The sequence below is a fragment of the Nothoprocta perdicaria genome, unplaced genomic scaffold (genome assembly GCF_003342845.1).
Source record: "Nothoprocta perdicaria isolate Ctin4 unplaced genomic scaffold, notPer1 scaffold_155, whole genome shotgun sequence".
NCBI classification, from domain to species: domain Eukaryota; kingdom Metazoa; phylum Chordata; class Aves; order Tinamiformes; family Tinamidae; genus Nothoprocta; species Nothoprocta perdicaria.
Genome location: NW_020454705.1, coordinates 1,875,425 through 1,898,579, shown reverse-complemented (window position 1 = coordinate 1,898,579; position 23,155 = coordinate 1,875,425). Strand labels below are relative to the sequence as shown.

The 23,155-nt window shown below is 40.5% G+C and overlaps 1 protein-coding gene across 2 annotated transcripts in view; it reads right to left on the bottom strand.

Moving 5' to 3' along the window:
* ALKBH8 (alkB homolog 8, tRNA methyltransferase) overlaps positions 1 to 22,701 on the bottom strand; it is a 47,438-nt gene extending 24,737 nt beyond the window's left edge. Inside the window, exons 1-8 of one of the 2 annotated variants that reach the window (XM_026035043.1) lie at positions 22,535 to 22,701; positions 21,781 to 21,965; positions 20,398 to 20,541; positions 17,773 to 18,013; positions 16,481 to 16,612; positions 15,514 to 15,609; positions 13,988 to 14,092; positions 11,159 to 11,229 (exon numbers count right to left, since the gene is read on the bottom strand). In XM_026035043.1, the coding sequence (XP_025890828.1) occupies positions 11,159 to 11,229; positions 13,988 to 14,092; positions 15,514 to 15,609; positions 16,481 to 16,612; positions 17,773 to 18,013; positions 20,398 to 20,541; positions 21,781 to 21,810 (819 nt within the window). In that variant the 5' untranslated portion in view covers positions 21,811 to 21,965; positions 22,535 to 22,701. The remainder of the gene's footprint in view (positions 1 to 11,158; positions 11,230 to 13,987; positions 14,093 to 15,513; positions 15,610 to 16,480; positions 16,613 to 17,772; positions 18,014 to 20,397; positions 20,542 to 21,780; positions 21,966 to 22,534) is intronic. The other variant, XM_026035044.1, reaches the window with a different exon arrangement.
* Positions 22,702 to 23,155: the final 454 nt, after the last annotated feature.

Genomic DNA, 23,155 nt, shown 5'->3' with positions numbered 1-23,155 from the left:
ATACACCGATCCTGAGCTTGGAGGAAGTGGCACTTGAATATCAGCCAGCTCTCCTGGACCCCCTTTCCTTCTAGGACCCTGACCCAGGGGACTGCTSCAAGGAGCTTCCTGAAGAKGTTGAAGTTGGCTCTCTTGAAGTCCAGGGTAGCTATTCTACTTCTCGCCCCAYCTCCTCCACGYCGGATCATGAATTCCAACATCTCGTGGTCGCCGCAGCCCAGACTGCCCCCAACCCTCACATTTTCCACTAGACCATCTCTGTTTGTTAGTATYAGGTCTAGYAGCGCCCCTCCCCTTGTTGGCTCCTCAACCACCTGCATCAAGAAGTTATCTGCAATGTTCTGCAGGAACCTTCTGGACTGTTCACAATATTCACAATTCACAATATTCACAATTCTTTCACACATGCTAAAAACCAGTAAATTCTCAAAAGAGGCCTTCAGAAGCAGAAAAGTAGAAAAGCAAAAGAGGCCTTCAGAAGCAGAAAAGAAAGGATTTGGAGGTTTGAAAAGAACACAGCATCTTTTTCATATCATTGATCATATTTACGAATATATGTGAAAACACACCATAATTGGTAATTTCCATGTTGCCAAGGCTACAAATGCCTGTACAGAACTCTCTTCACACTACCTTGTTCCCAAGTCCACTCTACCCCGTACATTTTTCATCCCATCAYCCATCAGAAAACTCTTGATGATAAGCTTTCAGAAGCAGAATCTGTCCAAGCAACTGTGAATAGGGTCTCCACATAGTACAAATAATAATTGGTACAGGACAAGCTGTGCATTGGCAAAGTCAAAAGACATTGCCAAATGTGGAATACAAAATATCTCTGGTGAATAAGAGTGTCCCTTCCAGCAAAGAGGACCTGAAATATTTCGGGTTAGGATGGTATTCTTTCACCACGCAATAACRTGGAACAAAACCACCTTCTGTTATATGCCAGTCCAAGTTCTTCCACTTTCAGAACATTTCATGGAATGGATAAGACATGCTGCATATTCAGCATCCTTCTCAGTGGAAAACCTTCCTCCCTCACTCTGCACAATCCTCAGAGACGTTCATCAAACTCATCTTGCTCTCTCATCTCCGCAGGTCTGAGCCTTCATCTTGCTATGCTGGAGGACAGGAATCCAAGCTAAGTCACAGGTGGGACTTAGCTCAACATTAAGACATGCACAYTTGGGCAGCTACAGGTGTATATTTAAATTCTTAGTAGGTCACTGAAATCTRTGGAATGATTCAGACAACGAGACACGAGATGTCCACTTCAGAATGATCCGAATTATTCCCCAGGTTGAACTGACTCAACCTGCATTGATTACAGCAGAGCTTGGACACACAGAGCACTCGTATGCACTTATTGGTACCTGCTAAAATTTAATTGTCTTAATCCTGGACTGAACATCACGGACAGTGACATATTATTAAACAGTAGCTAGCTGTATGAATTCAATAGGTGCCCTAGATCTGTTTCCATCAGTCCTATCTTAATTAAATCCCTTTCTGCACTATCGCCTCCACAAATTCATGGCTCCCAAGCACTACTATGCATCTTCCCAGTATAAAAACAGCCCAGTGCTAACAAAGGTTAACTAGAACATCTCGTGTCCCAGAGACCATCACAGCGATAGGGATTTATTATAATTCAAGACAGCCAAACTGTGTTCCTAACTCTTCATGGTAGCTGAAAAGAGCCAGCAAGACAKTTTCTAATCCACTGCTACAGGAATCCCCACACAGCCTGTTCCTTAATCCTCTGCATCAGCACAGTACAAAGAAAAATCTCCTGAGGAACTAGGGCCTGGCCCTGAATTTATAAATATGGCTTAAATACCTAAAGAAGAATCATTCCTTAGTAGACAAATGTGTATAATCCTAAAAATAATAATAATGATGAAAGCTACCTTGTTGGTCTGTGTTGCTTCCTAAGGACAGAAAGTGTAATTCAAAACACAGCATGATGCTGTGAGGCTTCCTTGAAATCAGTTCAGCAAAACTGTCTTATCTGTTCACACAATTACTACTATGTCACACYGCAAACGTACCACAGATGCCTGAAATACACACATCACTTTAAAGCAGATCAAACGAGCAAACACAAAAAGGAAAAAAGAATCCACATTTTCATGTTTAGGTAGGCAGTATTCCAACACTGCTGACTTCCCTCACAATCAGCATCCTGTCTCTTATCTCACAGCTCTCATCTGCTCCATTACTATAGCTAAAAGTTGGGCAAAAGGGCTCTACGAGGGTCTCAGCATTTGGCCATAAATTTACTATAATTGCTTACGTACCCAAAGAAAAGTCATTCACCAGCAAATAAAACTATGCTCTGTTTGGCTGCTAACATTGCATCTTAGTAAGACAGCAAACGTAGCCCCAAAGCAACAAGGCACGGGTCTGCTGGCACAAYACCAGGGCCAAAGACTGCCCTTCACCTCAGAAATGGAATCAAGAGCTTAGAATCAGCAACTGAACTTTATGTGAGCCAATATAATGCTCTTTCTTGTTCACATTTCAACTGAAATCAGAACTGTTTCTGTTGGTAATGGCAACAATACATAAGAACTGATACTGGCACCAAAGCCCACGCAATCAGTGCGTGCCCCAGAACTTAATTCAACACCTGTTCAGGGWAAGGCTGGATGAGCAGAAAAGTTTATTCCAGAGCAGGAAAGAGAGTAACACCCAAAACACCCAGCCTTGGGCTAAAGGCAGCAGAACTGCCTGTTCCTAGCTGCAGGATGACCAAAGTGGGACACATATGGGTGAGCAGGATCGTGCAGAGCAGGAGGAACAAGAACACCTTGCAAGCAACTGCAAACAGGGCCGCTTCCCTGCTTTCAGCTGCACACTCAACCTTGTTCCTTCCAACCTTTCTTCTGCCATCCCAGCAAACAGACCTGAGCTTCATGAGGGTCTGCCCTGCACCCAGGGGGGTGCCTTGACTCATCACTCATCCTCTGTCTAGAGCACCTGTCTTTCTACCTYGATTCGGAATCTCTTTCTGTCAAGTCTCTCAGCGTCCCATGCTTGAAGGCTCCAGCACACTTTAAACATCACCTCACATAGATGACTGGTACATGGGCAGGTTTTCTATTCAGAATCAGGTAAGAGGCGAGTCCTCCACTGCTCTGCGCTGTCCAGCTCCTCCCTGAAAATTCCCAGAAGTCCTGAAATAAAAGCTCTGCAGCGACACCTGCACGGTGATGACARCAAAAGCAGAAACACAGTACTGCAGTACATAAAATGCTCAGATTTGAAGAGCTGGTATAAAGGCAGGCAGGCACCAAACTCCATTGCTACAATTTGTTGGTATTATCAAAGTCCAGCTCAAAGCCCAAATAAAGGTCACAGCCAGAGCCTAACAACTTAAACACATTTCTTTGCTTACTGACTAATTGCAACTGACTTGTTTTGATTATACTACAGCTTAATGTATATGTGTGATTTTTTTTTTTTACACGAAATTTGCCATAGTCTTAAAATAGGCTCCTATAACAACAGATCATGACGTCACTGACTAACGAAATTAGGTTTCTTTATTGAATTCCAGGACTAAAGCACTGCTGAAATGCAACAGCTCCGGATAACAGCTTCTTAATGCCCTTGAGTTCAGCCTGTTCACTGCTAATTTGTGGCAGAACCCTGGATTCCACTTCATGCACCAACCTACGGTCTTCTAAAAATAATACAGGAAGTACAAATAACTTCCACTGATAAATCTCTCCTAGAAATAAAAATTTCTTAAAAATATATATAATTCTAAGCAAACAGAAATGCACAGAGAACTAAAGGTAAAATACATCATAACTGTACTCCAAGGATGAAGTTGTAAAACCTGACTTGAAAATAAATAGGGCTGTAGGAATACTATTTTAAAGATGAATGGAAAAATGTGGGTTTTTTTCTGCTACAATTACAAATTTCACAGGATTTAACAGTAATTTCATAATTAAATAGATAATATATCCCCCCCACACTGAAAAGTCAGTCATATATCAGAGATGGGAACATGAGGGAATAAAGTGGAAGAGCGGGGGAATAAAAAAAAAAAAAAAAAAAAAAAAAAAAAAGGAGTTTACCTTAAAAAGAACAGTATAGTGCCTCAGTATCAAATATTTCTTTGCAAGAATTTTATCTACCTTCATACTCTCCACTATATATGAAGCCCAATGAGAAGTCTCTGAAAAAGGTATGGAATAGCAAGATGCTTTTTAGTAAGTACATTTGATTCCACTACAAAATTCCATCTATGTATTTSTGCATCACAGTAAAGCCATAGCAGCCAGACATCTGAGAATTGGAAACAAAATGGTGCTGCTTCAGCATACAAAATAAGAAAGGTTAGAACAGAATGCTACAGAAGCAGCAAATAGCTTGGAAACAAGAGCTGCTCTTAAAAGAGCATCAAGATGATAAATGAATTATGCAGAACTTCTCCTTCTTTCCTCAGCAGATGGGATTGCAGTCAGAAAATCAGAAGACCTATTGCAGAGTTCAAACATTTTAGAAAATGTTTCACTCACAGTAGGATTTTCGTGTGTTTGTGAGAAAACCGACTGGAACTAGGTGACGCTTTTGTAACATCTCTGGGTGTTTTCTCCATGCGATATTGAGTGGATAGGGTTTCCAACTTACTTCCTCCTAATCTGTTTCTTTTGTCTCTCTTTCCACACTTGCATTCACTGCTGATGCTGTTGTCCACGGGAGCTGAGGCCAAAAACATCCTTCCTCCATCCCTCTCAATACCAGCCATTCAAGGAGAAAAAGCAACTGGCTGCAAAGCAAGCAAAGTGGTAAGAACCAGGAGCCCCAGCTCTGCTCTCCCCTCTTGGCAGCCAAAATAATGAGCAACTTGCATAGAAGAAACATAAAAGCCACTGGCTGAAACAAGCAGCTTCCTACTCAAGCAGCGACAGGGGTAGGAGAGCAATCCTATCTTAATGAGTCACAGCGTATTCTGCAGCCTGACCCCAGAGCTGGGAAACTGCAGGTGCCCATCCCTGGAGCAGAAGCAGGATTCTTCCTTACAGAAAGGCAAGGGAGATGAGAGAGCTCCTCCTATGGAGGGAAAGGAACTCTGCTACATGTCCTGCATTCCCTACAAAGGGACATGCAGGAGACCTCTTCCCAAAGCCTGCCTGTGCATGTTCACCAGTGCAACATGGACAACTCACATGAAGAGGCAGCTGGAAATTGGTAAATCTCAACAACATGRTGGGGGGGAAACAGCATTTTTTAAAGACAAAATTTTAAAACACAGTTTCTCTTCACTTACTGTTCTTCCTACATGGCTGGAGAGGGAATGGGGAAGGCACCAACTGCATGTTTCTGTCTTGCCTTACAGCAAATTGTTGTCACAGAGCTCCTAGAGAAGTGACACAGGGGGTCATTGGGCCCTTTCTATTTGAATGCTCTTCTTGTAGCATTTCTTGTGCAAATCAAAACCAGTCAGCAGATTCCTCAAGCACTTGAGAAACAAATGCTTGTCTGCATTAGCCTCACAGTGGGCACCTATTGTTAGCTATAGTTTAAACAGTTAGCATAAAAACAGCCAGGGTTATGRGAGAGTGCAGGTTGGTGAAGGCACTGCAGCATGCAAGCCCCTCTGAACAAATCACATGAAAGAGGAAAAGGCTTTTCAAGAGCCTAGAAAAGATTTAAATTACTGATCAGGTGGAAACGTCAGCAGGACGTGTCTCTGTATCTGTGAGCAGAATCCTTTATGAACACGCAAAAAGAACAAAAAGATAAAAATTGAGAATTGTATGTTACAGAGTATCCATTTTTTGCCTGAAAGACGGTAGACTATTATAAATATCATCACAAAGGGATGCATGCTTTGTTGCTTATCTTAGGGGGCACAATTCTGTGTTCCATYACATCAATAGAAGCTCCCCCTTGATCTTCATGAGTCTTGTATCTCATCCAGCCCCTGCAACAGTGCAGTGTGCTGATGACACGGACAGAAGGACACACACAGGATGTATTTGTACAGACTAAACACGATAAGGACATTAGTCTCATCAAATGGCTGGTTGCTCAGCTCATCCTTGCAAGAGCCCAGCCCATTCACACAACAGAGCACTYAGCACTAAGTCATCCACCCTTTCACTGCCCGCATGCCTCACAGCAGCAGCACAGCTGGGAAGCCTCCCGCAATGAGCYCATGGCACTCAGAACACCCTCCACAAGCTGCAGCTTGCCACTCCTTTCCAAAAACGAGWTACTATGTTAAATGGAATAAACCTGTTGAGTTTAGTATAGAAATGGGAATACAGCCCCTTGAGGTTTCCACTTAAACGATACAGAAGCCACTGCTGACTGCACTTCTTCAGGAACAGAGTGAACCCATGGCTGTAGAATGTGTAGAGCTCAAGAAATCTGTCTTATAGATTGGAAAAAAAAATAAAACCACTGTTCAGTTTATGGAATTCCATCAAAACCACTTGAATAAATGTACAAACTCAGCATTGGATTACAGTGACTGATTTAGGGTCTRCCATTTTTGCCAGGAGGCATTTTAATTCGTCCAATCTAATCTCTTTTTTTTTGAGTATTCTGTTTTGTTTTTATAACTTCATCCACTAAAATTATGTTGCTAGCACAAAGTCTTACAAAGTCATACAGCCACTGCCAAAATAATTCCTGAAATAGCAAAGATGTTTTATGACTTCCCCAAAAGAAAAAATAAAGAGATGTAAATGTGAGCTGCAAATTAAGCTGAATCAGCCACCTAGCAAGATAAGCAAAATACGATTGGGACCACAAACTTAACACAACAATACCCACTGCCTGTCTAACTTGTTAAAACTCATTCCAAAAACACAAAACAGTTACTAACTGTCAATGGCTGGATACAAGTTAGACTCTTTAAAGGCTTCTGACAAAAATATTTCTCAAGCAACTATTACAGAAATAGCAGCTACCGATTTCTACTTCTTGACAGAAAATAGATGAGAAATAGATTAACAGATAAGAAACTAAATTGCAGGAATAAATTATCAGTCTGAAAAAAGGGTAATCGCTGCTTATTGCTGCTATCTCATACCTCATGCTACCAGCTCTAGGACTAGAATTGGTCACAGATATTTCCAAAGGCCTGGTGAGGAATTTCTTTATAATACTGCTGCACTTCTGAGGTTTAAAAGAACATTATTTTTAGATCTAGGCCCTTAATATCTGCAGGACAAAAAATCCAGAACAGCCATTCAGATCAACAGATGAGACGCCGAGGTCWGGGACTACCCCATATTCTCAACCTGTTTAACCATAAGCCATGAATCTGGTTTCTCTTCTGGAGCAGCCAGGTGAAGGCCCTCCCCAAGGCACCGCAGCAGCCRGTCTCAGCACCAATATCACCTTTCTGCCAAGAAAGGGCACAGGGGTGAGAGCAGAGTAAGGGAGGAAGCAGAATAGTGGAGGCCAAGGAAAGGAGAATGACAAGCTGGAAACATTCACGTGGCGTCTGGATTTTAGGAAAACAGGACAGAACCTCAGAAATAGAATAAAGTGGCAACTCAGCACAAATATTTGAGGAAAACAACTGTTAYGCTTCATCCTCTGGCAGAAGGACAGCACTGGGTGTCTCAGAGCACAAAGCATTGCAAAAAGAAGGAGGACTGCAGTGGGTCATGAACTATTGGGGCTAAAAAAATCTGCAGCCAGGAAAGGAAAGAAAAGCTTTTCTGGGTTGCATAGTTTTGCAGACCTGAGAACATCACAGAAACATTAYTCCTGTATTTCTAAAATTTTAATGAATCAAGACTTATGTGACAGCATATCAAATGGCAAATTAGGAAAAGAAGAAAAGAAATCTCAGTGTTGTCCAAGTTCTTGCTGCAAACCTGCAAAAGGAGGCTTAACACAGGCTTCACCTAGGATTTTTCTGAGACAGCTCCAAACTTTACCATGCTCCTCAGATGAAATATTGCAGAATTATGCATCTCGAGAGACACCAAATGGTGAAAGTGAAAATAGCACCCTCAGTACAGAAAACAGTTAACAGAAAGAATTGCTTCCTGTTTTGCAGCACTCCGTTCAAATTCATRGGAATGAGGACAGGGTTTGACATAAAACGTAATCAACTAATCTTAATTAACTGATTTTAACCCACCACCTTTTTTCCTACTATCACAATTTCTGATGACATAAGAGTACAAAGTGAGAAAAGGACTGATTCTCGAGAGTATGTTTTAGATTGCAAGACATCACTGAGACTGTAATTAAGAACTTGATGACTAAGGCTCTAGGCTAGGATGTGAAGCACTTGTCTTCAGCCCCAGGGCCATGGACTTCCTGTTCCTAAGTCAGGACATTTATTTTACTTATTGGTACCTGTCTACCTCAGAGATCCTGTAAGGACAAATACACTGACCAGGGAAATAATTAGGCTCTCTCTAGTGATAAGCATATACAATAAATTATGATTGCAAGACTTAAAATTAGTCATGATACAGTCCATACAGGCATACAATACCTGAGGGAAAGAAAGATCTTTCCACCACTTACTATTTGAATACATGTAACATTATGCAGTCCTTTTTCCTGTTAACCAACACCAGAAACAAGACACAAAACCAGTCAGGATACCAGTTTCCTTCTTTATGGCACTTCTATTTAAATATSATCATCTGTTGAGAATAAAGACAAGTCATATGACTTTTTATAATATTTCCATAATGTTTACCCTGACTTATTCAGATAAAGAAAAAGATAAGGTCACATGATAAGGTAGAGATAGAGAGAATAAGTCAGATATTAAAGTTTATCACTGTATATGCAACTGCAACAACTTATCAGTCTGTAAATTTGAAAACAGGAAACTGATGAGAATAAAATTGCTAACCTACGTATTATTACAGCAGACATTCAGATCTTCATCTGATTTTAAAATATAAGTGCACAGAAATATATTAAAGACAYGATCAAAAGTTGTAGAGATACCATAAGGAAAAACCATTAAATAATGCAGCATTTTAGGGGGCAGCAGCCTGTTTCACTATACATGTATTTTGATTGTCTGCGTCTGAAAAGAGTATTAATGTTTCAATATGAAAAAACACTTGAACTTGGGAGCTACCTAACAGACTGTGACCAATATCAAGAAATGGCCCAAATCTGACTGTTTATATATACGTTCCAACTGAACTGAAATATATACGTTCTGAATATATATACGGTTATGACTGAAATATATACGTTCCAATTTTCAACAGCATCATAACACTCCAGGCAGTCCACTTCTTAGAAAGGTTTGTATTTCTCAGGTGATTAAAACCACTCTGCCTTTGGCCATCTGTTTCAGTCCATCACAAAGGTGTGCTATWACATAACCATCTAGAAATGCACTCCCTATAGTGCCTCACTAAGCAAGCCTGTAAGCAGCCTGTGGCCTGAGCTAGGTGGATAGGGATGTGAAATTATTGCAGCTCTAACACGGTTTTTTATAAAGAAAATATTGCTGTCTTTTAATTTACAAAGTCAACTCAAACAGCTGTAAGCTGACTCACCTACGCTGCTTTGAATGCTCAGTATGGATTAGAAAATTCAACTTCTAAAGGATAAACTGCACCACAGAACAATTAGAGCCTTTATCCTTGAGTCCCATGAAATTACATGAAAGAAATGGATGTTCTCAAGTGCACAAGCATGGAGGTGTTGACACTGCCAAAGATACCCCTGCAGTCACCCTATCTCAGGAACAATACTAAGCACTGCAAGAGTCTAGGGAAGTCACCACTACATGGGGTCATTCCAAAACACAACTAATCCCCACGTTCCTGTTCCTAGCAGRATCCATCTGGAGTGTCGCTGTGGTTTGATGAACACGCTCTGGCTCAGAGGGCTACATGGCTGCCCTGACCCCGCCTTTCAACTAACAAAAAATACAGAGGTGCCACTGCTGCACACGTAAACGGGAAGCCTGCTGCTCCTTAGACTCACTCCTATCCCACACTGACTAAACCACCTGCAAAAGGGAAAGAAGTTGACAATTCAAGAAGCTAGTGGTGAGAACATCCAGTCATGCTCCTCTCCCAACCTAGGACAGCAATGCAAACCCAAGGCAACAATCAAATCTGCTGTGTTGTTACAAGAGAGCTCGGACTATCAGTATAAAGATACAATTCCATATGCAGTAACACTTCTGTCCTTTGTACACCAGTGCCAAGACAAACAAACAACAGATTGGATTGTTCTCATATGGAGTTGCAGCTCCATATGAGCATAATTCAATACTTCAAAAGTCAAACTTATTATCCATTGTTCTAACTCCTGTTAGCTTGCTAAGACCTCTAGCTCTCTACCACCAGACAAATATGCAGCAGTACAGCAGCCCCATCACACACATACACGACACACATACACATACACTGCTGCCTTCACTGCTATGTGTAAGTGCAGAATACAAGTACTTTCAGGAAAAAAAAGYAGGAAGATAGGAAGGCCAAGTAAGAGGTAAATCTGCAAAGCAGAGCAGGCACAGATGCCATAGAAGACTCTAAAGGGAAAGCATAGACTAGTTAGAGGAGCAGGAGACAGATGATGGGAATTCCATTCTTCGTCCTATTCCTGACCTGTTACATGAGTTCATGCTAGTTCACTTTGCTTTTATTCCATTTTCCTTCCCACTCTTAGACTGAATCATCTGCATGGGCTGTAAGCTCACGCAGGCTTCAGGCTTCGACTGCAGCCTCCCTATGGAACACGCCTACATGTGGGCAAACGTACTCAATGCAAATATTGTGGCAGGCTTGAGACAGACCAGAGGGAACAAGGGATGAAACACAGGAGCTCATCAAAACACATTGGAACATAGCGGAAAATGGAATGAGAAACACCAGCAGGAGCAATATTCTAATACATAACCAAAATTAAAAGAAGTCAATGAAGAACTGGATGCTAGGACTTCAAAAACAGGATTATTCCGGCACCACTGGTATCACTGGCAAATCTTATAGTAAAATCAGCATTTCATTGCAGTTGCTTATTTACTCAGCTTATCACATTTCCTTAACTGCCTGATATTGAACTTAGATGCATGTGGTCAGATATCATGGAAAAGCAAATTAAAATGCATTAAACACTATAAAAAAAWTAAAGTTCACAGTAAAGCATCGCCAAAGTAATACACAAACATTACATTTACCTTGGCTCCTAAACTCAAAGAGATTATTTCATCCTCAAAAGCAGAATGAGTATCAATATGAGGAGGAATTCCTGTGTAAGAAATGCCAAGAAAAAAAGTCATTATAAGAGTAATATCTCTTTGCAATCTTTATTCCTACAGATCTGCACATAAAAAAGTACAGCCTATGTTAAAAAGAACAAAATTTAGCACAAAGGACAGCACTACCTTCCAAAAGAATTTAGGACCAGACTAGTTTATCATAGGCAGATTAGATGTGCAGTTAACCCAAGAATCTTCTATAATCAATGCAGAAAAATAAGTGTATTTAGAAACCAACTTGATTTCTAAATAAGAAATAGGAAACCAGAAAGAAAACCAGAAAGAAAACCAGAAAGAAAACCAGAAAGAAAACCAGAAAGAAAAAAAATAGAAACCAGAAAACTAGGAAAAAGTATTTAGAAACCAGGTTGGCTTCTAAATACTTATTCCTTCTTTTCTGGTTTCTAAATATTCTCCTTTGGCACCCAAATGCCTCATTCATCCTCTGAAGACACCCAAGGCTCTCTTTAATGCAGGCAGCCTCCGAGACAGCTACGTTCTCTTCTCAGGCACCTTACAATCRACAGTTACACTAAATGATTTGGGGCTTCAGTTCATCTATGACCATGTATTTTTCTCTCAATCACTTCCCAGAGGAGGAGTCGTCATCCCAAATGGTCTTTGCATTGCTAAGGAAGGTCTTCAAATCTCTTCCTCCGGAAGGTCTTCAAATGGCCTCCTCTGGAAGGTTTTCCAAACCAGCCTGACTGCCACCTTGTGCCCCATGCTCTGGGTGACCCTGCTTGAGCAGAGGGTATGGACTGTACCTCTAGACTAGAGGTCCCTTCCAACCTCAACCCTCCTGTGATTCGGTGACTCTGCTAAGGTTCTCACCTGCACAATGAAGACCCTTTCACTACTAACAAACACAGGGGGTAAAACTTAGCCTCTCCTTTGTAGGGCCTAAGAGAACTCCACACACCAGCACTAGACTAASTTCTCAACTCTACGTCTGTTGACGGATGAGTAACCATATACACGGTCTGGAGCCTGTGCCACATACTTGACTACTGAGTGCTAAAGTAACAGTCTGGAGGCCATCTCAAGATCACAGCATGTTGTGGGAAGCTGTCCTCAGCCACAGAGCAAGGCCTACAGACAGTTCAGGAGAATCTTTCTCAGATAGATAAAGAGTAGCTCCTATTTGACCTAAGCAAATACATTTATGTTTGCTTATTAAAATATCTGTCCACATTCATTTTGTATGCTATCAAATTTTCTGAGTTAAAACAAATCTTCCTACCAGTGTCAAGGAGCTGTAAAAAGCCTCCTTATAATATGCCAGATTTCTCCTCCAGACATAGAATATTCTGATGGATGAGTTCCATTAGTTTCAGTGATTGACACAAATATTTGGAGGTCAACATTCAGTCCAACTGAAAACTGGTCAGATTTGAGAACTGATCCAAGGTCATGTATTTCTGCTTGCTTGTAACTCTGTTTCRGTCTAAAGCAGAAATTCTGCCTTCATCTGCAGGTTAAGTCAGATACCTGAAATAATCAGCCACTTTTAAAAGACCTAAATTTTATGTCCAGTGACAAAATCCAGCTCATAACACAGATACTATGGGTATTAATCTGACGGTACACAATATTAATTCGTGTCGTAGCATTTTGTACTTAAAGGTATTGTTTTCACTGTTTTCACTGGTGGCCAGGGATAGGACGAGGGGTAATGGCCACAAGCTGAAGCATAAGAAGTTCCGTCTCCAGGTGAGGAGCAACTTCTTTACTGTGAGGGTGACAGAGCAGTGGAACAGGCTGCCCAGGGAGGTTGTGGAGTCTCCTACTCTGGAGGTCTTCAAAACCCGCCTGGATGCCACCCTGTGCCACATGCTSTAGGTGTGCCTGCTTGAGCAGGAAGGTTGGACTAGATGATCTGTAGAGGTCCCTTCCAACCTTAAATATTCTGTGAATCTGTGAATCTGTATTGCCTTCTGTCTTTTAAAAAAAAAAAAATCACTCTTCCTACTTCTGATAGAAATCCGGAGTTTTAACTTATCTCCTCAGTTGTTCCAGTATGTGACTGCAGCACTTTATCAGACTGTCATATATAAACAATTGGGAACAGGTTTTCAGACCCCTGTGTTTGCCAGACTCTGAACTGTCAGACATTCATTCTGAAAGAAAAGTTGTTGTCTTTTCTTCCTAAAGACAAACTAGATATTCTGTAGCAAATGGAAAACAGATACGACTTATGACTGACCTTAGCAAAAAGCAGTGTATTATTTGTTCCCCTAAGATCTAGTTGGAAGCAAATTTCTCTTCAGATATCTTCAGTTTGGGAAAGATGCTGGAACAGAGTAATTTCTTATTCCTCAGATAAGGAAATACTGCTTGTATAAGAAATACTAACACTACATAATACATGCTAGCAAGACAGCTAGAGCTGCTTCTTGGAGACTCTATGTAAAGCACAGAGAACAGGAGAGTCTGGAAATGTAACCGAGAAAAATGCACTTTGGTGCAAAGCCAAATATGACTATTTATTTCTGCATCTTTTTTTGTGTTTAGATTCGTTGTTATGGCTCAGAATTCTTCAGCTCCATCAATTTCCATAACAGCATTATCAAAACTGCACAAGTTCCCAATTCYGAAGACAGTACAATGCCTTTAGTTTCCATTCATCAAAGCATCTCTGGTCACAAAGGCAACATATTAAGCAAGTRCTTAAATCCTGTCCCTGCACCAGGACCCACCTAGATAGTATTCTCTTTTGTTTTATTTTTAAAGGATAAAAACACTTACCTTGCCCAGGTTCATACTGATTTACAGTCAGTTGATCAGACTTATGTTTGATATATCCCTGCTTCAAGCACTTCTCCAAGAATAGGTTGCAAATTTCAGGGAGACCTAGTTTTAGAAAAGAAAATGTAAGCAAGACAGTTTCTTGCACTTTCTATTTAGCATAAATATAATATTTGGACAAAATACATAGGAACAGCCTCAGATGTATGTGAAGCCATCTTTAATAAAAATCACTCTGCATTTCCTATAAAATTTGCATCAAAACTGTACATGTGATCTGCAAGTCGGACATATTTATAGAATCTCACATTTAGAAAGGCCATTCAACCAAGCCCTCCACATTCACAAGCAAACTAGAGCCACTGTTTGCAAAGGCAAACTGCATTCTATCCGCATATAAACAAGCACTTAGCAAATCAGAAGCAAARTTTCCACTAATCACCAAAATTTCCACAGCAATATGGGAGTAGCAGTCAAGAAGCAGAATTATTATACAGGAAGTCAGAAGTTGTGTTGGGACCTCTCTAAAAAAATGTACACCCTAAAACTCTGCTCCTGAATTAGATGCTGGATTAAATATTTCCATAAATCAACTGAAATTAATTCTGTTATTTTCAAAACAGAAAATGAAATTTACAGTCCAGCACTTAATTTTTAGTTTGCTAATATACCTGATGATTCAACCGCAAAATTCTATCCCATGTATCCCCCACAAACATGTTAGAAACAACCTGTTAACAAATCTACTCATTTCTTTTTTGTTTTCCTCAATGAAGTGTTTCCCCCAGTTATGTTCCCCTTGCACACAATATATTTCATCTGTAAGACCAGAAAACAGCTCAAGAAAATAGCTCAAATATCAGTGCTCTTATGATTGTATTAGGCTGTTATATTCTATTAGCTTCACTGCTCTAACTCTAGTGCAACTAGAGCCCATCTGTTGGAAGCTACATCTGCCACTGCACATATGCATCACCTTAAACCCTTAAATATAAGTTTTATTGGAACTTAATCCCCCATTTCACTAATTTTATATCTAAGACTATAAGATGACTCACTTGCATTCCTCTGACTCAGAGCTTTCAACTCCAAATGAGTTACTCAAGTCTTTTAAAGACTGCTTTCAGTCCCAAAGAAATTTTTTTTGGTATGCATCCAGCAAGCTTCAAGCTAGTCAAGATAAATATATACAGTCAAATACGTCACAGCACCCCCCACTCCTCAAATTAATATGCAATTTGTAACATGCAATGGCTTTATGAAACAAAAATAAAGAATGACAGTAACAATCCCCAAAGTCGTATTCGACTAGAGCTCAAAAAAGGACAGCAACCCCGTGGAAGTGACTAAAAAGCAGCTTCAAGCATTTGCACTGATTACATAAACACATCCCMCTCTGGAGCACTGCTTATTATAGTGATCCAGTGAAGGCTCTCTAACTAGAATCTCCCATCTATGCCTCAGTGAAACTGAAAGCTTTATGTAACAGTTCAAATATCAGGCTAAGATAAATATTAGTTTCTCACCTCCAGGTAAAGGTTTATTTTTATCAATGTTGTTGCTATCATAGCAAAATTCATATCCAAAATGCTTTACTCTTCTATGTTTTAAAGTCTTCTGGGCTAAAATCACAAAAGTTAAAAAAAAATTAAACCATACAAATAGTTCAAACAATTCACTGCTCCCCTACTCCACCTTACCTCTGTTAACACTAAAGAGTCTTTAATCAGTCACTGAAACAACGCAGGATCCTTGTCCTTGATGGACACACTTCTTCTGCAAGTGCAGAAGGCAACAAGGCATCAAGGCATCACATGCACTACAGTTTGAAGTCAAACTGCCTCTGCTGCGCACCGGAAGGAAGCACCCTTGGGGAGTATCAATTTCACTGATCCATCTTTATTCTTGCCCTGACCTCTGGATTAGCACTTCACTATCTTGGGAATGCAGCAGGATCCTTCACGTTCACTAAGTTACGTGTTAAAAAAGGTCAATATARCCTTTTTTATTGTTCCAAAGAACAATCTTTATATAGGAACTTTGGAGTCCATAAGCAACTTGTTTTATTATTCAATGCAATTCCACAGAGCCCAAGTGAAAGGAAAAAAGCATCTAGAAAAGAGGATTTCATTGACTTCTTTTTTGGTTTAACAGAAGACAGCTCCCAAGTAGGACATCAGATTACAACCTTAGCAGCCTAAACCTTAAGTCTTGAGGCTGGAATGAACTGTCAGAACAGGACTTGAATTGTCTGTGGATRGAGGAATCTTATTTAAGTAAAACCATTTCAGGTATCACTTTAGATCACTTACCCCTCATAGCTGATCACTTACAATAAAAGATCCAGATTTTAAAATATGAAAAACAAATACATAACATCACATTTTCCAATATGAAAAGACTACGAAGAATAGACTCTTTGTAAACTGAAAACACACAAAATACSAGCATGAAAATACATATAAAGTTCTGTATTTCTTCGGTTTGGCTCACTTTTTTSAGTATCTTTATCTTCCATCCAGTCAATGCTTTCCAACATCCGCCTTTCTTCCTCAGGAGAAATAACATTTTCAACCACTGTTAGGCCTGGAGGCAAGCTTGTAGGCACCACATTTTTCCAAGAAACTAGGATGTATGGAAAAAGACAACGTTGTCACTGTTCGGGGAAAACAAACCCAGCATTCCTTATACACTATGGATATAGGAATGTTGACAGCATACCTGCAAGAATATTTGCTTTAATAATGCAGCAGAGCCTTGATTGGTTTCTAATCTGCTGAATGAATGATCCCCTTTTTACATGATCAAGCAGCCCAAATTCTACATCAAGCAAAACACTTTTTAAATTTTACTGCATATGATCAATAGTACTCTATGCTTCCCAAATGTAAAACTGTTTTTATGTCAAAATAATGATTACAAATTTTCCAATGATTTCAGGAGAGACTCTACTAGCATTTCACTCTAACTAGCACTTAAATTCCAGTTAAAATTTACACCTTGGCAATTCATCTCTGCTTGTAATTTGTCAAGCAAAGAGTACCAATGAAATTCTAATGTTCCAACTACTATTAACAGCAAAAATAAGCTTTATATTTTCTATTATTTCTTGTATTTGATGCCCAAAGAAGCAACTTGTGATCAATATGAAAGACCATAATTCTCTATCTATCTAAACAAAAAGTGTTGGTGTCACAGGGGTCTTCAGGTAGCTGTCCTAACATTTCTTTTATAGTTAAATATATCTATTCACTGACATAATGTACAGACCAAACCTTTTCACTAGACACTATACAAACCCTCAGGAAGASAGTTTGTATAGAACATAGAAAAATGTTCCTGTTCTAAATAGTTCACAGTCAGTCAGAAAAAAAAGAGGTTCAAGGGGAATCAAAACAAACACACAGAAATCTCACTGTGCCTCTCACTGCACCTATTTTCTGTCTTTGGGGGATGAGAAACAGATCAGAAGGCCAAGGTCACAGTGGGCCAGTGAACTATCCTGAGATGTCCTGGATCCTAACTTAGCTTCCTAATCACAAAAACTTTAAGTGCAGCACTGAATGGTCTGGAAACTACCTAAGTAACCACCTCTCCTGCCTCTAAGTCTAAACAGGTCTAAATGAGAGCATCTTGCTATTAAATATAGAAGAAAAGGATATATTTTGTGGCGTGTTTTGGTGTTTAGCTTTAGTTTTCTGTCTCTACTTAAAAAAGATCTTTTTTTTTTTTTTTTAAGGCAAAAGCAAATAGGCGATACATTTTACAAACATGCAGAACAATACCTTTTTCCACAAAATTAACATATAGAACAATATTTTGGCTGGAGTCTTCCAATGTAACTTCTTTACCATTGAGGGCATCAAAGGCTTTCTTGGTTTCTGCTGTGGTCTCGTATTTCACGAATGAATATGGTTTATTCGGTGGCATTAAGAGGGTTTCCACCAACCCATACTCTTCCACTATTTTGAATAGTTGGTGTCTGCTCATCCCATTACCAAGACCAGCATTGGCAACAACCAAACTCTAATTAAACAGAAATAAAGAAAAACGAGTTAGTAATTATTGTTGATTAAGCCAAAATAAGCACTCTAACAATACGGCAGGTCTACAAAGGTGAGTCCATGAATACTCTTCTGTACAGTCCACACAAAATATTTGCATCTCAAGTAGCCTGGGATCTGAGGCTACAGCACAGGCAACCTATGTTTGTCCAGCACACACTGCTGCCTAAAGGCTTTAATCTCCAGCAGAGGTTGAGCCTCAATTCTTGCATTCCACTGCAAGGCCACTSAAACTTGGAATTGGCTCATGAGCCCCCTCCGGTGTCCTGCAGATAAAAAGTGACACTAGCAGGTATCATTTGAGACTCTTAAAAATTAACTTTTCCAGARACTTGTAACTAATAACAAAGCAAACAGAAAAAACTTCCCAAGACTGTGATTTTTGTTGTTGTTAAGGAAAGCACTTTTATTTTCTCCCTATTCCAAAGAATCTTTCCAAGCACATGGATTGGTTTTCTCATGCCCAATCCATGTCCCTCATAAATACGGAAGCAGAGTGTATAAATAGAGATCTAGCTCTATTTAACACTCTTATCCAAAATTTCTCCCTTTTGATTTTATACACAAGATAGATCCGGGTCCTATTCTTAGTTAATACAGATTASTTGGAGTACAAGGCACAAATGCTTTATTTTAGCCTTTCATGGTGATTTATGATCAGAATTTTCAGTGACAGTTTGTAATCATCATTGCTGGTTCACTAAATGCTAGAAAAAAAAAACACACACACAAAAGTGATTTAATTTCTTTAAAAAACTATTTAAGAAATATAATTTTAAGAAAACATAGTCCCATTTTAAATAAAATTAGAATGTTCTTTAGACATGTGAATAGTTATGCGCCATAATGAAATGTTCAGTCTAACCATAGAGGATAGAGAAGCTTAAGTCCCATGTTAAAGGCAAAAGAGGATGTAGTCTTGAAGTTATGATTGAGCTTTAGTGACTCCACCCAGCTAGCAACAATTACTCAGATTGCCTCCATGTAACACCTTTCCAGAAGACTTTCAGACAATCTTCTCCTTAAAGTCTACAAATTCTGTGACCTTTCCCAAAAGCAGCTGGTAAAATGTTCCAAACATTCAATTGTTCCAAACAATTGCACTGCACTCTCTAAAATTCAAAAAAAAAAAAAAAATCAGTTTTAAAAATTGAAGTGAGGGATTTAATAAAGAAAAACATGACAGTATTTTTTTTTCTAAAGTGAGCATACCTCAGTCACTGCCAACATTGCCTGTTGTGGTGGTTCAGTCAACACTTACTTATTAGAGCAGCATTGGACTGCCCATTACTGATTAAATGTTTCAAAGATAACTATGTTACTGAGTATTGTTATCAAGCAAGCAATAATGGAAGAGAGCAGTGGGGAAAAAAAAAACAAAACAAATAAACAAACCAAAAAAAAACCCCTCCAAATGGCTTAGAATATATTCAAGACTGCTGGATCATTTTAGCATATGCTCACATGGTATGAGCATATGAGAATTAAAGAAAAAGTCCAATTTTGTTCAGACGAAGGATTAAGATTTAATACATTTCTGTATTTGAATGAGAAATATTTGCTAGATCAAGATGAACAGAGTAAATKATACAGTACTATAACATGTTTCAAGTCATCTTAGCATCTCCCCACAGCTAACACAAAGAAATCAAACTCCCTAATATCCTCCTCCTTTCCTTTGCTCCTGACTGCAAGTACCAGATACCAGGTACCTCTCTATCTGCTGTAATTCTCTACAGTGACAGAAAACTAACAGCTCAAAAATTGGGTAGTTTTCTGTTAAGCTACAGGATAATGTAGATTATAGAAAATTTCCCTGAGTGTCATAATGAAGACAAAAAAAGTCTTCTCTTGTCCCCTTAAGGGAAGAGAATGTTCCTCCCTTATCAACAGCTGCAAATTAGTCAATCAGTTCAACTCCCACAGAATCACAGCCTAAACCAACTTACAAGAAGAAAACAATGTAGGAACGTTTTTGAGACAGACATGTTTTTAAGAGAGTGTGTAGATGAGACATTTTATTCGATGAAAAAGATATATAGCAAAAAGATAAAAAGCTAAAAGCCAGAGAGGAAGAAATCATAGGGGAACGGTAAGTTTATTTTCCATGCTTGATCATCCTTCCCAAACCAAACTATTGTTTCGGATTAAGAAACTTCGTTGAAAGACCAGCAAGGTCTCTCCACAGACATTCGAGGCTGAAATACAGCCCTGCTTCAGAGGTACAGCCAATCCCCAGTCTCAAGAAGGGCTTTCTTGAGAAGAACTGCACTGCAGGAAAAAGAAGGGGTGTTAGGACACAGCTAAGCAGTGTTTTCACATGTTCATAAAAATCATGCAAATCACCTGTGTGGCATGGGAGACGCACTCAATGCCCTCATGCCTCATCAGTGTGTGCTGGGCTCTGACCTGCTTCCTCAATACCTTCTTCTTCATTTTACAGACTTTCAAACAGTCTTGACTGGTGTTGTCACCTTCCATGTTGATGATCTGGAAAAAGAGAAGTTAATAGAGTCACTTTTGTAAAGAGRTTTCCTCCTCCACACTTCATAAAGATGCTAGACTTTTATTTTCCTCAATTTTCTCAGCTCCACTCTTTTATTCACAAACTCACTCCTTAKACAGCGTCTCCAGAGCAGAACGGGGGGGTAAAAAAACCAAAAATGTATGAGGTAGCTGCCATGATACTCCTATCATCTTAAGTTCTTAGTTATTCAGTGCTTCACCTAATGCTCGAGTTAGAAATAAAGTGCYCTCCTAGTGGCCTGTTTCAGACTTAGAACTTTCAAGTGAATGTGACATTTGGCACAAAATGTGGGTTTTTTGAGTGTTAGTAAAATTATATCGAAAACRCGCTGTAATTATATGTTCCTTGTGACTGCTGCACTGTTGCCATTATCAAAACACAAACCCACTATCTATAGTGCTGGAAATCTTTAAGAAGAACCAGAATGAAAGCAGCACCAAGGAGAARGAAGGTTTGAGATGCTACATGCTTGGCCATAAAAGCTTGAACCCTGACCTCTTAGCCACATTGCTCARTGTTTGCACAGACCTTGACCATCTGAAATGCATCTTTGCTAAACAAACTCCTTGGCACCAAGACCCTTCCCACCACCACAAGACTTCTGACAGTTCCTACGGTTGCTTTTTCAAAGTTAATTTGAGCTTAACCACACCGACATGCAGTGTACATAACATACAAAAAGTAAATCTCACTAGCGACAAATTTCTAATGAAGCTGCTTCAGAAAAGGAATGTGGCTTCTGAAATAACCCATTTATATGACTTCAGAAATATAAAGAGTAGAGGCAGAGAAGCTCCATAGGGTTATYCAGCGCATCTCCCTGTAAGAGATTATTAATCATCATGCACTTCTTAGCAACTGTCTCCTATCTCCCTTCAGAGACTGTTCCAAGACAGAACTTACTAAGAGCATTTGCTTATATCCTATTCTTTTTTGCTTGTTTTAGAGAGACTTCAAACTATAAAATTTATTGCTGGAGCTAGCGGTTACTGGCAGGTGGCATCACAGAATCTCATGGAAAAAAMCATGTTTTTATTTCTATTTTTGTCTTGGCCAAGAAAAGGAGAACAAGATAAAAATGTAAGTAAAGGTATCTGTGGGGAAAGAAACAAACAAACAAAAAACTCTCAAGAGCATCTGAAAAGAGGTCTCTGTTCCCCTTAAGCACAYATAACAGACTACCCCAGATCACAATGATTCACCTGATTTGCAGGCTTGTTCAGCAAGTTCATACATGAACATGCTCTTCAAATTAGGGATTTGTTCCTAAACACTTTGTCTGCCCAGTTGTCTTTGTCACACTACAGTGTACAGAGGTCCACAGCTTTACAGAGACTGCCATGTCTTGCCCATGCAGGTCTCATCTTCTCCGTGAAGTCACAAATCACTTTACAGGAAAGCATGAGAGGGACATGTCTTAGATTCTCGTGAGGTGGGGATGCACAAAGTAAAAATAGAGAGTAATGCATAGGGTGAGTTCACTCTTTGGAGTGAAGCAGATCTGTTTCTGAAAGATATATGTGAAGACTGTACACATCACCTGTACCAGTCAGACAGCTGTCAGTTGACTGCTTCATAACAGGTCCAGCCAGAAGGAAAACACACCATGAGGAGTCTTTTACACAGCATCTTCAGCTCAACATACTGGGCAAGTGCAACTGATCTTGGAGAAAATCAGCTCTGGATTTAAAGAGGCTTCAGCCAGCAGGTCCCCACAAACTCCCACACGTTTTAAGCAAAAGTCAGGAAGCAGTGACCCAAGACTTAGCAAACTAGCATAGAAATCGAAGTGGAAACACGAACTTCCACCCTTTGGTTACCTCAGAACTAACCGATGTAATGAGGGGCAGACGGGGTGTCACTCAGCTGCCTACACCAAGGTATGCAAAGTTGACCTGCCTGTCTCTTGGCTGCTGCTCCAGAGGCTGCAGCCCTTCCCTGGGTGCCGTGTCCTACCTGTCCGGGTCACACACACGGCTGCRAGCCCTGAGGAAGTCCCTGAGTCACGCAGGCATCTCCAACCCTGGAAGGTGGCCTGACTTCTAGGTGCCTTCGCTGGGGCAGCTGAACCTCTCCTTGGTCGCAGTGTTGTTATCTGAGGCCGGACTGCAGCACCGAGCGCTTTCCTGGGCTGTTAAGCAGAGTTTGGACATAAGCAGAAGCCTTTGTTGACTCCTCACACTCCCTTTCTAAAGGCCAACACAACAAGCGCCCAGCAGCGGGGCCTTCACCGCTGCCATCACCCTCATCATCCACGGGCGTCGGGCCCGCGGGGCTGCCCCCAAGCCGGGGCACGGAGCTACCGGCTCCGAGAGCAGCCCGAGGGCTCGGAGCGGAGCGGGCCCCGCGCGCCGCTGCCGCCAGGCGGAGCGCGGGCCCCGCCGCTCCCCGCCGGCCCCGCCACCTCGCGGGGCACCGCGGTGGAACGCGGCGCAGACCGCCCCCGGCTTCAACCGGGCAGCTCCCGCGGCGTCCAAGCGCTGACACCCTTGAATTCACGGGGTGCGAGCACTTGCTTAACATACACACATGGATACACATGGATAAAGAGGCGCGGACACAAGGGCGCATTAATGG